This window comes from Nematolebias whitei, chromosome 18 (assembly GCF_014905685.2).
Source record: "Nematolebias whitei isolate Nwh7 chromosome 18, NemWhi1, whole genome shotgun sequence".
Taxonomy (NCBI): Eukaryota; Metazoa; Chordata; class Actinopteri; order Cyprinodontiformes; family Rivulidae; genus Nematolebias; species Nematolebias whitei.
Window position 1 is genome coordinate 21,895,841 of NC_056515.1, and position 12,917 is coordinate 21,908,757.

Sequence of the window (12,917 nt, forward strand, 5' to 3'; positions counted from 1 at the left end):
GCACGCAGCGGATGCACGCAGCGGATGCACGCAGCGGATGCACGCAGTGGATGCACGCAGACAACGACACAAACAGGTGAAATCACAAAATATCCGACATGTCAGAGCGGGGTCCGTGTCTGAATAATGCAGAATGCAGGCAGAAGCAGCTCCGATCTTCTGCTCTTTTACTCAGCCGTGCGCGTCTGCCAACCGTTAATAACTATATAAGCAGTCAAAGCTTAAGTAAAAATGTGGGGGTGGGGGCTGTTTGGGTTCGGACTTGTAATTACTGTTAATTCGTTGGGTTAGGTGGGGTTTAGAAATGATGGCTACTGGCTGGGGCTGGGTCGTGTCAGATTTTTTTGAGCCCAAATGCAACTCTACAATCTGTGCCCTCATTTACCCATTCATACAGCAATCTACTAGATCTATACAAAGAATAATCAGTGCTTTGTCACATTCATACATCGATGGGACACACATCGGAGGCAATGAGGGATTCAGTGTTATGCCGAGGTACACCTCGGCATGTGACTGCTGGTAGAATCAAACCCCAACTCTTGCATTGGAGGATGACTGCTCTAACCACTCAGCCACAGCCTTTCCAAAAAGAAAATGGATGGTTGGATAAATGTTTTTAAAAATTCTAAAGGAAACAATACTTGAACAGAGTATTACTTCTATGTTGACATTTTATAAAGTAACTTGGGAGCCTGATGCTACCAGCCCATTTTCACCCCATTAAGAAAAAAGAAGGAGGGGCTATCAAGAGTGTGACCTGGGCCCAAGGACCTATGGGGCTTTTGTTCCCACTCAGTGTGCGAGTGAACAAGTGCAGCTGATGTATCATTTGTTGTGGACGCACAGCTAAAGTGTCGTAGATGTTCTAAGTCTGCTGTAATAAAAGTCGCTACACGAGAAGCTACTTATCAGCTACAAATTAAGTAGGAATTAAATAGTTTACCAAAAGTTTCTAGTGGTTAGCAAAGCCAGAGTTGAAGAAGTTAGAACTGAAAAAACTGATGTTAATAAGTTAATTTGCCAAGTTATAGAGCCTGCAGCATGATGTTTTTTTTAAGACTGATACATATGATATAACCCTTGTACTAGTAGCTTTGCTAGTATAAAACATCTACCACTGCTTGTGCTGTCTGACATTGAAGCATTCATCCCTGAATCAAGTTTCCATAGCACACTAATGCAAGCTGGTGACTGCATTCATGGTATCGCTCTAAGTGATGTCCAATCCTGGTCCTCAGGGACCACAGTGCTGCATGTTTTGATGTTTTTTGCTTCAGCACCTGATTTTAATGAATGGGTGATCAACACGCTCCTGGAAAATGCAAGGACATGCTGAGGAGGTAATTCAATCACTTTATCAGGTGCATTGAAGCAGGAAAACAACAAACACGTCCAGGATAGTATCCCCCAAGGACCAGGAATGGACACAGCCACTCTCATAACTTGGATCTGGAGGTCAAATGATTGCTTCACCACTTTACTACAGATTAAAGTATTTTAACAAATATTGGATGCCTTTTTGTTTAGTCCCAATCAAGCCATACTGTTTTCAGGGGTAAACTCTTTTAGCGTTTAATTTTGTGGCACCATATAATCGATATGTTAAGGTAAGGTGGTGAGAATGATTGTGCGATATGTTGCATGTTAACTTCTTCATTATGATTCATATTTACAAGCTGACGTTTGAATTTTGCTGCTCTCACATAGTGTTTTTGTTGTCTCTTAGTTCTAACAGAAAGGCATGGCAATGTTCATCCTTGTTATAATGCTGCATTATGAGCACTGCTCATCTGCAGGATGTATTTTTATTGTGCATCAAAAATGAGGGTGGCCCGATACCAGTTTTTATCAAAGCGAGTACTAGTCCTTCAGTTTGTGTACTTGCCAATACTGAGTACCGAATACTTACTGAGTTAGAACATAAACATTACACAACGACTCAGACATTGTGGCTGTGGCTGAGTAGTTAGAGCAGTCGTCCTCCAATGCAAGAGTTGGGGGTTCGAATCCACCAGCAGTCACATGCCGAAGTGTCCCTGGACAAGACACTGAACCCCTCGTTGCCTCCGATGTGTGTCCCATCGGTGTATGAATGTGATAAAGCACTGATTAGTCTCTTTAGAATGATTTGTTCAATTAGCTTTGTAGTGATCTAGTAGAGTGCTGTATGAATGGGTACACGAGGCACAGATTGCAGTGTAAAGCGCTTTGAGTATCTTGATCAGATAGAAAAGTGCTATATAAGTACAGTCCATTTACCATATTTCTTTTATTTAGAACTAGGTGACTCTTCTTATTTATCGGCCTGTAGTCTCTCTGACTGTATGATATATACGATATACATGATATATACGGTTGATTCAGAGTTAAGGTACCCTTAACTGAGCTTTATGAACTCTCACACACTCAAGGCCTTTTGTAAGGGGCTTTTTGCAGCATGTTTAGGTTTAAGGCACAGATGGCGCCCTGCATTCACACCCAGAGTTTGACCTCATAAAACGGGGTTAATGACTGGTGAAGCGCTGACCTCAAACCTGTTATTGTACTAGACACCGTTTCGTCGCCTACTTAACAGTTTTTGTTTTTGTCTGTTTTGTTGTTTTTCCTGTTGATCATCTTCCACATCACCTGTGGCCACCTCAGGGTCTTGTCTATTTATATGTTCTCCTTGTGATGCCATTGCAGAGCTGCAGAGCTGCTGATGTGTCTGCCAACTTGTTTAGGTTCATTACACACACAAGCCTCTCCCAAGTAGATTATAGGTGGTCATTAATCTTTATGTAATAGCCCTTGCTTTGTTGTTTTCTTCATAACTTGGGCAGTGAATTCTAATGACTACAGGATCATATTGTTGACTACATGCTCCTATAACCCATTGTTTGTACTGTACAAATGCATATAAACAATGGTTACCCCCATACTGGTTACTAAGAGGATTTTGTTGTCTATGATCCAACGACGTTTGTCTTCAGTAATCCTATTACACTGATGGCTGCTTTGCAAGAAGACGACTTTGACCAAAACAATATTCATTATAATGACATCTCTTTTCTCCTTATGTTAACCCAGTATTGCAGGATGTTGTATTGCTCCACTGGTTGCCCTTATTCTTTGGTCATTTAGATTTGCTCTTGAGTTTGATTGCTGGCCTACTCCACAGTTTTTACACGAGCCTTAACATTAGGACTTGGAAAATCACCTTTATTGTAAAGCTGTGACAGTGGCAGACCAGTTTGGGAACAGCATTTATAAGAGAGTCTGCAAAATAACTAGAAATGTTTGTAAGAGTTGCAAAGGCTCCTCTGGTAAAACATTGATAATTGCTTGTAAGTTTCACTATCGTAAAGAATTGCAAGCAGCCAACTACATTTCTATTTAACAAAGGATAACAAATAAGAAAATTTGCCCTTTATTGGACACCATGAACAGCTGAGTGACAGCTTGGAACAAAATGAAGGGGAGGTGGAGTGCCTCTTAGTGCTAAATATGACCAGAGAAAAACTTTATATTGTCCATAAACGTATTTAAAAAAGAATTCAAATTGAAGCAATGGTACATTGTAAAAAAATTGTGGTTTTGACACTGAAACTTTTCAAAACTGAATTTAAACTGAAAATGGAAATCAGCCCATGCCTGAAATTAAATTTCCCACAAAGTAGGTTTAACCTAGAGAAAGCTGTGTCTTATAATAGAAAAATAAAAAGATTTTGATTAAGTTTGTCTCCCTCTTTATGTTGTTGCAGTATGTCTTGCAACCCCATCAGTATTTCTTTATTTTAGAAACAAACAAGAGTGCCACATCAGTTGAAATTATGTTCTCCAAAATTGTGAAACAGTGTAAATAACAACTTCACCTACTTAAGAACCTTTTTCCGGTTAGTCATTGAGGCAAGTTTTTGTCATTCTCAAGTTGTTGGCTTGTGTGAACCATCAGCTCTCTGGGACTGACCGTCTTTTCACTGTGCCTTTCAGCGACTCGCTCAAGCGTGGGCCCATTCTCACTCCAAGGGCGTCTTTACCACTGAAGTGTTTGCCTGGGCCCACACATTGCCTTAGCTGCTTCCTCTGATGGGGTAGGCTTCAGATGTCATTGATTTTTCTCTGGAGGTTCTCACAATCCACCTCATACAGCTTGTGAGTCTAACCTTGCTGCCCTAATATGACAGAAGAACATTAAAATGATCAGTCAAATATACTGTTCAGTTAGCATTGAAGTCTGGGGGAATATCTCACTTCTGCATTAATGTATGTACACAAGTCATAACTGATCAGTTCTATCTGTCACTGTAAATAAACTTATTGGGTCAGTAATGGAAATCGGGTGTTTCAAAAAGTCACAGCTGTTGCATTTCAGCTAACTTTGGTTCTATAGGTTTCAAAGGTAGGAAAATCCTAGACATCTAAAATAAATGTGCTGTTCCATCCATCCATTATCTTCCGTTTGTTCCGAAATCGGGTTGTGGGAGCAGCATTTTGAGTTGTGAGGCCGAGACATCTCTTTCTTCAGCCACCTCTTCTCGCTCTTCTGGGAATACCCCAAGATGTTCCCAGGCCAGCTGAGAGACAATTTCTCCAGCATATCCTGGGTCTTCCCCGGGTCTCCTCCCAGTAAGACTTGCCCTGGGCACCTCCCATGCCCAGGGAGCATCCTTACAGTTACCAGATGCCCGAACCAGCTCAAATGGCTCCTTTTGATGTGGAGGAGCACAGTTCTACTCCGAGTCTCTCCCAAATAAGTGAACTTCTCCCACTATCTCTGAGTTTTCTCTGTGAGAAAACTCATTTTGATCACCTGTATCTGCAATCTCGTTTTTTGGGTATTACCCAGAGTTTTTGCCCATAGGTAGGGTAGGAACGGAGACCAACCAGTAAACAAACAGCTTTGCGCAGTTTCCTCTTCACCACAACAGACTGGCACAGACTCCACAATACTCCAGAGACTGTACCAAACTGTATGTTAATCCCCCACTCATTCATCCTTCACTTGTGAACAAAACCCAAAGATACTTGGAACTCCTCCACTTGTGGCAGAACCTCATTCCCAACCTGGAGAGGTCAGTCCACCATTTTTCGACATGCTGTTATAAGATAAAATCCAAGACAGCTCAACACATGTAAAGCTCTTCAGGCAGCAATACTTCTGAAACCCCTGTTATTATAAAATTACTGCTCAGCTCCATTTGTGGAGGTAATCAAGTGCTTATAAAGAAGCCAGATTTGTTCCTTTTTAGCATCCCATTTTCCTAAGAAAACCGTGCTCACGGTAAGACGATCATGAAAAGGAACACACAACAGTTTGTTTGCATTTTGTTTAACTAAACAACTTTTGCATGACACAACATAGTGTGAAAAAGCCTACACTTCCTATTGAAGCCGACATCATCATTAGTGGTAATTACTTTTAACTTGCACTCCTGTTGACTAATGATGAGAAGTGCTGGTTGACACTGGAGGTTGGCGTACATCTACTATCCTGAGAGTAAATCTCTCTTTTCTTCTTGGCCAAGTAGCTGATAGCTTGCCTGAAAATGCCAGTGAGACCAGCAGAACAGCTGTGATTACAGCTCAACTTCTTCTTTTTTGTTCTTCACACTACTGGGATGCTTTAAAGTTCAGCTTTTCAAGTCATGCATTGAATGAACATCATATAAACTTGTAAAGTTTTATTCAGGTGGTGTGCAATGATTTCCATGCTACTGTATGTTTTAAAGCTCATATTTCTTTTTCTTGGATCAGTTCTGTTGCTAACAATCCACTCTTTACATATTAAGTTTTAATGAAATTCCTTGGATCTACCCAAATCCTTGGGATTATAATGAAGCGGTTGCTATGCTACGATCTATAGGCCCCATTGTGGGCTGCTTCTATACGGGTTCAGTGGTACAACAGGCAGCGTCAGTGCCCCTCAATGCACCCACATTCTTTTACTTTTGATTTTGGGGCCTTCTTTAGTTTCTCATTCCACGATTTAGCTTGTTATTTCTAAACCCTTGTTATTAACAGCTTTCCCCAAACATGTATCCATAAGTATGATAAGACAGATTTGTATTTTTTTTTAAACTTCCTCTTTAAATTTCTCTGAGACTAAGCTCAAAACCAAATGACGTAACATTATCTGCTAGACTCACTGGCCTCTGATTAAAAGGTCGTTGATAGGCGGAGTTTGAAGCCAAGGGGTTTATTTACCATATCTGCAGTGTCACTAACCTAATGGAGGCACTGTTCCTTGACTTGCATGACGTCTAGGGAAATATATTTCAACTAGATCTTGAACTTGGCCTTAGCAGCTACATATCAATTGATAACAAATCCCTCCCCCCAGCAATGAAACAATCTTTATAGTTTACTTGTAATTCTAATGGGATTTTTTTCATTACATAATGCATTATAGTGTCATATGGTTCTACCATTCAAAACTCTTCCTACTCAGTTTTACAAAATGTATATTCTCAACATTGAAACAACTTTTTCCCCTTGTGGCACCTCGAAGTAGAGAGATGCTAACACCATCCAGCAGTAGTGTGCTAAGTACATCTGTATACCATCATGGTGCTTTTAATGGCAGGGGTGTTTTTTGCCATGATACCTGTCCAAAAACCTCAAGTGTTCTCACATTTGTCTCTACCACTGTTGTAAGTTTGTTAGGAAAATATTACAAACTGCAAATTATGGCCATGAATGAGTTACATCTTAAGTGCCACAGCACGTACCCACCCTTTTACAATGATCCACCAAACAAGTACAAAATGACTAAACACGTTTCTCTTGACAAATAGGGTTAGTAAAAGCCATACGTAAGTATAAGTGCTATATGTTGTCATCATTGTATGTTCCAGTACAATGATGAAATTAGTTCTCTGCATTTAACCCATCACACCTGGGATACACCCAGGTGGAGCAGTGGGCCGCTATGTAAGCACTCATGGAGCAATTAGAGATTAGGTACTTGCTCAGGGACACCACGACATGTGGGAATGGCTGGGAGTTGAACCGAGACTTTCTGGTCCCAAGTCGGCTGCCCTACCTCTACCCTATCTCGGACTCTATATGAACATAAGTGGGCCAAGATGGGGGACATCTTGGACATGTGCATACTCCCAGATTTTGTTGCATCAGCGAGGGGTTTCCATGAGCAGAACTTAGTAAGTTAATATTTTCTGTCTTTCCTAAGACGTGTTTTGATTTGTCTTTGTTCAGACTCAATATACAACCATAGTTAAGACTTTAATGTAACAACCATCGTGTTGTGTAGACACTTTTTAAGCTACATAAATTGAGTTGTGAAATGTGTAAATGGGTGTCATTAGTTCTGTCCTTTATATTTGTGTACATTGTGTGTTACATTTGTATGAGGGGGAAATACTTAGCATTTTTGATGCATCCCAGCTCTCAGTGACAAGTGAAGACGAGTGTAGAGGAATGTAAATTAATATGGCATTTAATGAGTTTGTGACAGGAAATATGTTTTGACTTTATCACAACAATTGTATTAATTTTCAAAAAATACACTAATGCAAGTTGAATTTGAACAGCAGACACTTGCTGAAAGCGGAAAAATAAAAGCGGGAAGTAGTAGACGAAGAGCAGGTGTGTAGAAGAAGCTGAATAAAGCAGAATTGAGCAGCATAAGCCGAACTAGGCTGAGAGAGGCTGCATAGATTACAAAGAAAATGTGAAATTATCAAAACAAATGGAAGTGAGCAGAAAAAAGCTTAAATAAAAAAGTGTCTGAAAACCAACAACAAAAAAAGAGTTGAAATTGGCTGAAAAAAGTTGAAAAGAGCATAAAAAGCAGAAATTATTTGAAAGAATCACAAAGGTGAAAATTAGAAGGAAAAACAAAACATGTCTAAAATTAGCAGAACATTACCTAAAAAGGAGATGGAAAAAGCAGAATTTAGCAGGAAGAAGCTGAAAGGAGCTGAATCAGAACAAAAGCTGAACTGAGCAGTAAAAGCTTTTCAACAACACAAAGAGCCCCATTCATTTTTAATGAGAATAACATGGCAGAAAACTCCAAATATATCAAAAAGTAAAAATTGCACAAATACCAAAGGTCATAGAAGGAATTCCCTGAATGAGCTGAACATTGCGATATATGAATGGTTTAAATAGCTCCAATTGCTGAATGAGTTGCGTGGCGAAAAACGTACAGAAGATAAATGGATCTCAATAGTGTGAATGCTTCATAAACATTCACACAGTAACAAACCTGGATGGTGCATTTAACTTATAACCTCACTTTGCCATTAAATACTAAAAATAAACCCAGCCTATTCATAATTGATTATTTAGTGATTGCTCTAAAAGCCATCACAGCAAATCTTGTGAAATGTCTGTTTAGTTTTTTTTATCAGCCATCTCAATATTCACAACGCTTCGCTCAGATGAGAGCCTGTTTCCCATCCTCGTTTTTGTGCACATAGCAACATCATCACTATTCTGTCTGACACTTTCGTAATGAGCCGAAGAGAGAAGTGCTGACAGAAATGTCTTGTATAGTTGAGGTAGACTGATGGCTCTGGCAGCTTAAATGCAGACGAGCAATATTTGATGTAAATCCCTTCAGTTTGTTTCCTCTGAGTGTGCACAATCCTGTAGTGCTACAACTACCCTCTGCATCATGGCTGTAAGAACATGTAGTTTATGTTCTTAACATGGCAGTAATACTTGATATATTATTCCTAAAATATGTGTCTGTAGGTGTCATTATACACCTGCAGACTTAAATATATTGGACCAAACACCCTGGATTTGAAGTAACAGCTCCATTTAATTATAATAAATATTTTAACCAAATAAACCATTTAAAGGAGAAGGTAAGGCCCATGTCAGCAATAAATGTAAAAAAAAGAATGGGTGTGTATGAAAACTTTAATAGCAGAGTCCAAAAAAAGTCATAAATTAGTATTTACAAACTAACGAAGACGCAACCTTAATAGATTAAGCTTGTTTATTTAACATATATTTGTTTAAAGCTTTGGCTTTTATTGGTTATGAAAAGAACTAGATAAAGTAAAAATAAATTTTGCATTTCTTCCACATAGTGTGCCTTTGTGATCACAGTATTGACCAAAAAAATAATAAACATTTTGGTTCTAATTTATTTGACCTACCTTACATTAGATTTTTTTTTTCCCAAAAAGCATCTTAATGATTTTGGTATTCATTTAACTACTTTTTTGTATTTTCCTCTACTATAAACCACAAGTGGACTAATAACATAACTGAGTAAAGAATAGTTAGAATAAAATTAGGAATAAATGCTCATTTTCTCTTAAACACCAAAACGAACAAGATAGTAACTGTTCTAAGATCTGAACAATTACTTTAATTAATCAATGTTACTTTAGTGGATTATGTTAGAAATTGCCTGTATAATTTTATTTTATAGCTTGCTTAAAAAGAGCAGAAAAACAAAAACAAATGCCACCATTCCATAATTTTGCTAAGTTAGCAGTATATAATGACACTAGCTGTTTATCTTTTGACACTTTTCCAATTATGATGTTAGAATCTGTTTGCGACAACGTAATGGATTTAATTACAAAGCCAAACATCTCGTTGTCACCTTTAAGCCCATCTCAAATAAGAGGAAAAACAGAAAATGCAGACACAGCTAATACTGCTAATTTAAAACTTACAAACTCATATGTATGAACACAGGAATAATTTAAACTAATTAAACCCTTTTTTATTTTTTCAGTGTGTTTTTGAAAATGTATTTGCAAACAAAATAAAACTGAACACTTGGTGTCTCAAAGAACTTCTGTATTTTATCATCCATGACTGCCGGAGTGTTTTTCTTGTGCACTTTCTGTTATATGGACGTTGTCATCTTAGTTTTGGCAGGCTGCGATTCCCAAAAATCATTATTTGGCTCGGTCACCTTTCTCTGCTTCGCTTCAGTTTATTAGTTCTTCCAAAGGAAAAACAAAACATCAGAATCAGCGAACTTTGCAGTTCGTTCATATGCTGCCTGTTATTAAGACAAATGGTTTTCCCCCTGACAAGTGTCTCCTGGGTGTGCTTCCACATGTCCCTCTCTGAACCTAGTCTCCATTTAATCAGCTCTCTCAGGACTTGGTTTTGTATAATTACGATATGAAACTTTAAACACCAAGGATTCAAGGCAGGGAGAGCTGGACATTTCAAATAGACAAGAGCTAAATTCTAAGGAAATTAGTTTATTCCTGAACATAATATTAAACGTATTTGTCCAAAGCAATATAAACTAAATGTATATAACAACTTACAGCAGGTATACAAACAAACCTCTTGCTATTTTGCAGAGTGCTTTCCTCCCAGCATGCAACCTGATGTGATGCACCTCTGCAGCCTCTAAAGGAGCTGCTCAACTAAAAAAAACATGTTTAAGCACATGCAAGCAAGCTGTTTTACCTTGTTTTCATTTTCTTTATCCCTAAAAGTGTGCTTTAGGTTCACCAGCAGCACTGATTTGAGTTGACAGGCAGGACAAGCTAAGTTTGTCAACATAACACGAGGCCAGCGGATGACAAGGAAGTGTTAGTCACTCAGTCTATGTTCAGCTTCAGGTTCAACAAATCAGAATAAAGACAAAAGCACTCATGTTGGATGTTTTTTTTTTTCTGAAATATTGTTTAATGTGGTGAGATATTGAGTGTTATGTTATAGTTGTGGTAAGAAATGGCTGGAGTCTTTCCACCAGTACAGGAAAACACCACAGCAGACGTTATTGGAGCTCTTGGCGTGAGCAAATAATTTATATCAGATCTGATATATGGATGTGCACTACACATCCATATATCAACCTGTCTTTACTTTGAGCAGAGGACTTCAAGTGTCGCAACATTTTAGAAGGAGGACACGTGACTCAAACATGATGGTTCAATATTCAATTTATTAAAAACAGCTTCCTGTACGGAAAAAAGATGAGGAACCCCCAATTCCCATATCCACCAAAAAACACAAGAACCCAAAGTAGTAACTAACAGATGGACCTGGTGAGCCGGTCAAACAAAACAAAAAGGTACAGCAGTGGGCCAACCCTATACAGGGCCGTCGAAGCCACTGCTGGTACCCGACTAACAACAAAAAAATAATCTACAAAACACCTGTTATAAAAGAAAGAAGCAATAACAGGACAACTGGTCAAACCAGACCAAAGTTACAACAAAACAAAGACAAAAGTTAACAAAAAACTAGCTTGGCAGGCTGAGACTGGCAGCTACGGCCAACACGTCAAAACCAATCCTGGTCAGGAAGAGCGAGATGGAAAACAAAGCTCAAAAAAAAACAAAAAAACAAGGGAGGCCAGAGAGCAGTCAAAACAAAATGAGCCCCAAAAGAGAGTGAGCTCCTGAAGGCCAGCCTATTTATAGGTGGGCGGAAAATGCAACACCTCAAAACAATTAAAGGTTAATTAGTTAACCATAACCCAAAATATGTCCAAAGGACGAAATAGTGATAATGTGTTTCAGGCACATAACAGCGTCTGGTTCATGAGGGATGGCAGGATGAAGCAGGAGATGAACCGACAGCTCGGGGCTTTGTCTGTGGTAATGAGAGTGTTGATCCGGTCTGTTGAAATGAAGAAAGATTTGAGATGAAAGGCAAATCTTTCAGTTTATTCCTTTTTCTACGTTCAGGCATTATCTGTGAACCATTAGAGCTGGATCAGTATATCCTCTTTCTTCTGGGAATGTCTTGGGATCTCCCAGGCAGCACTGGAGAGTCACTTTTTGGGAGGGGACTCGGTTTGTCTACTGGATCAGTTATCTCTGCCACCCAGTCTTGAATAAGCAGAAACAAATGCATGGATGGATGGATTCTCAAAAATGATGAATAAAACCTGATTAAATATTGTTATCAGGAGTAGAAGATTTATTTGCGTTTTTTAATCCTTTGAAATCTACACCTCCTGCAAAAATGACCCATTTTTATCCATTAACATCATTCTCACAGATCAGGTTAATGCGTTACGGTAATTCTGGTGTACCTTTCTTCCTCAGTATGAATTCAAAGCCAAGAACATCAAGAAGAAGAAGGTCAGCATCGTGGTGTCTGTTGATGGAGTCAAGGTGTCGCTCAGGAAAAAGCAGAAGGTGAGACAGTGCTGATATTTTTTCTGACTTTGAACAAACAGGAACTGCTCCTAGTAAATTTGATACAATAAAGTCGTGTCTGTGGTTAATGATGACTTTTTGTGTCCTACGCAGAGAAAAGAATGGACGTGGGATGAGAGCAAAATGTTGATCATGCATGATCCAATATACAGGTATGCAAACTCAAACTATCATAGAAATATAGAAAATGGTCCACATTGCATTTATTGGTCACTCAATGGGATTTCACTGTGCAGTATTCAGTCCAGTCAGCCTGTGTCAGTTGCATTAAAGTCATGATTGGGAGCAAACAGTACAGCCTTCAGCACACTATGGTATTTAGTGGAAAATATATTCTCAGCTATAGTTTAGATCATAGTTTAGATCTGCAACCTTTTTGATTTAAAGAGTCATTTTTGTCCTTTCACTCATTAAAAGAAACGTGCCCTGAGCTGCAAAACCTGCTACAACTGTGGTTGTGAACTGGTGGCCCATGGACCATTTAAAGTTTGTTTCAAGGGATTTTTTTTGTCCGGTGGGGGTGACATCACAGAGCAAAAAAATTTTAATATATAAAGAATTACAATATTTATTGATATGTTTCTGTTTTAGGACAAAATAAAAGACTGTATTTATGTAAATAAGAGAAAAAAAAACAATAGTTTATACCATTTGTAATAAAAAATTAATACCCTGAATTCTGCAGGAAGTCCTCCTGTTATAAAGTATCTATCTATCTATCTATCTATCTATCTATCTATCTATCTATCTATCTATCTATCTATCTATCTATCTATCTATCTATCTATCTATCTATCTACCTATCTA

General features: G+C 38.6%; 1 protein-coding gene across 1 annotated transcript in view; it reads left to right on the top strand.

The window, feature by feature from the left end:
* Positions 1–12,917, top strand: part of si:dkey-34e4.1 (carboxyl-terminal PDZ ligand of neuronal nitric oxide synthase protein) — a 62,259-nt gene that overhangs the window by 22,409 nt on the left and 26,933 nt on the right. Inside the window, exons 3-4 of the mRNA XM_037691976.1 lie at positions 11,997–12,089; positions 12,204–12,262. Coding sequence (XP_037547904.1) covers positions 11,997–12,089; positions 12,204–12,262 — 152 coding nt within the window. The remainder of the gene's footprint in view (positions 1–11,996; positions 12,090–12,203; positions 12,263–12,917) is intronic.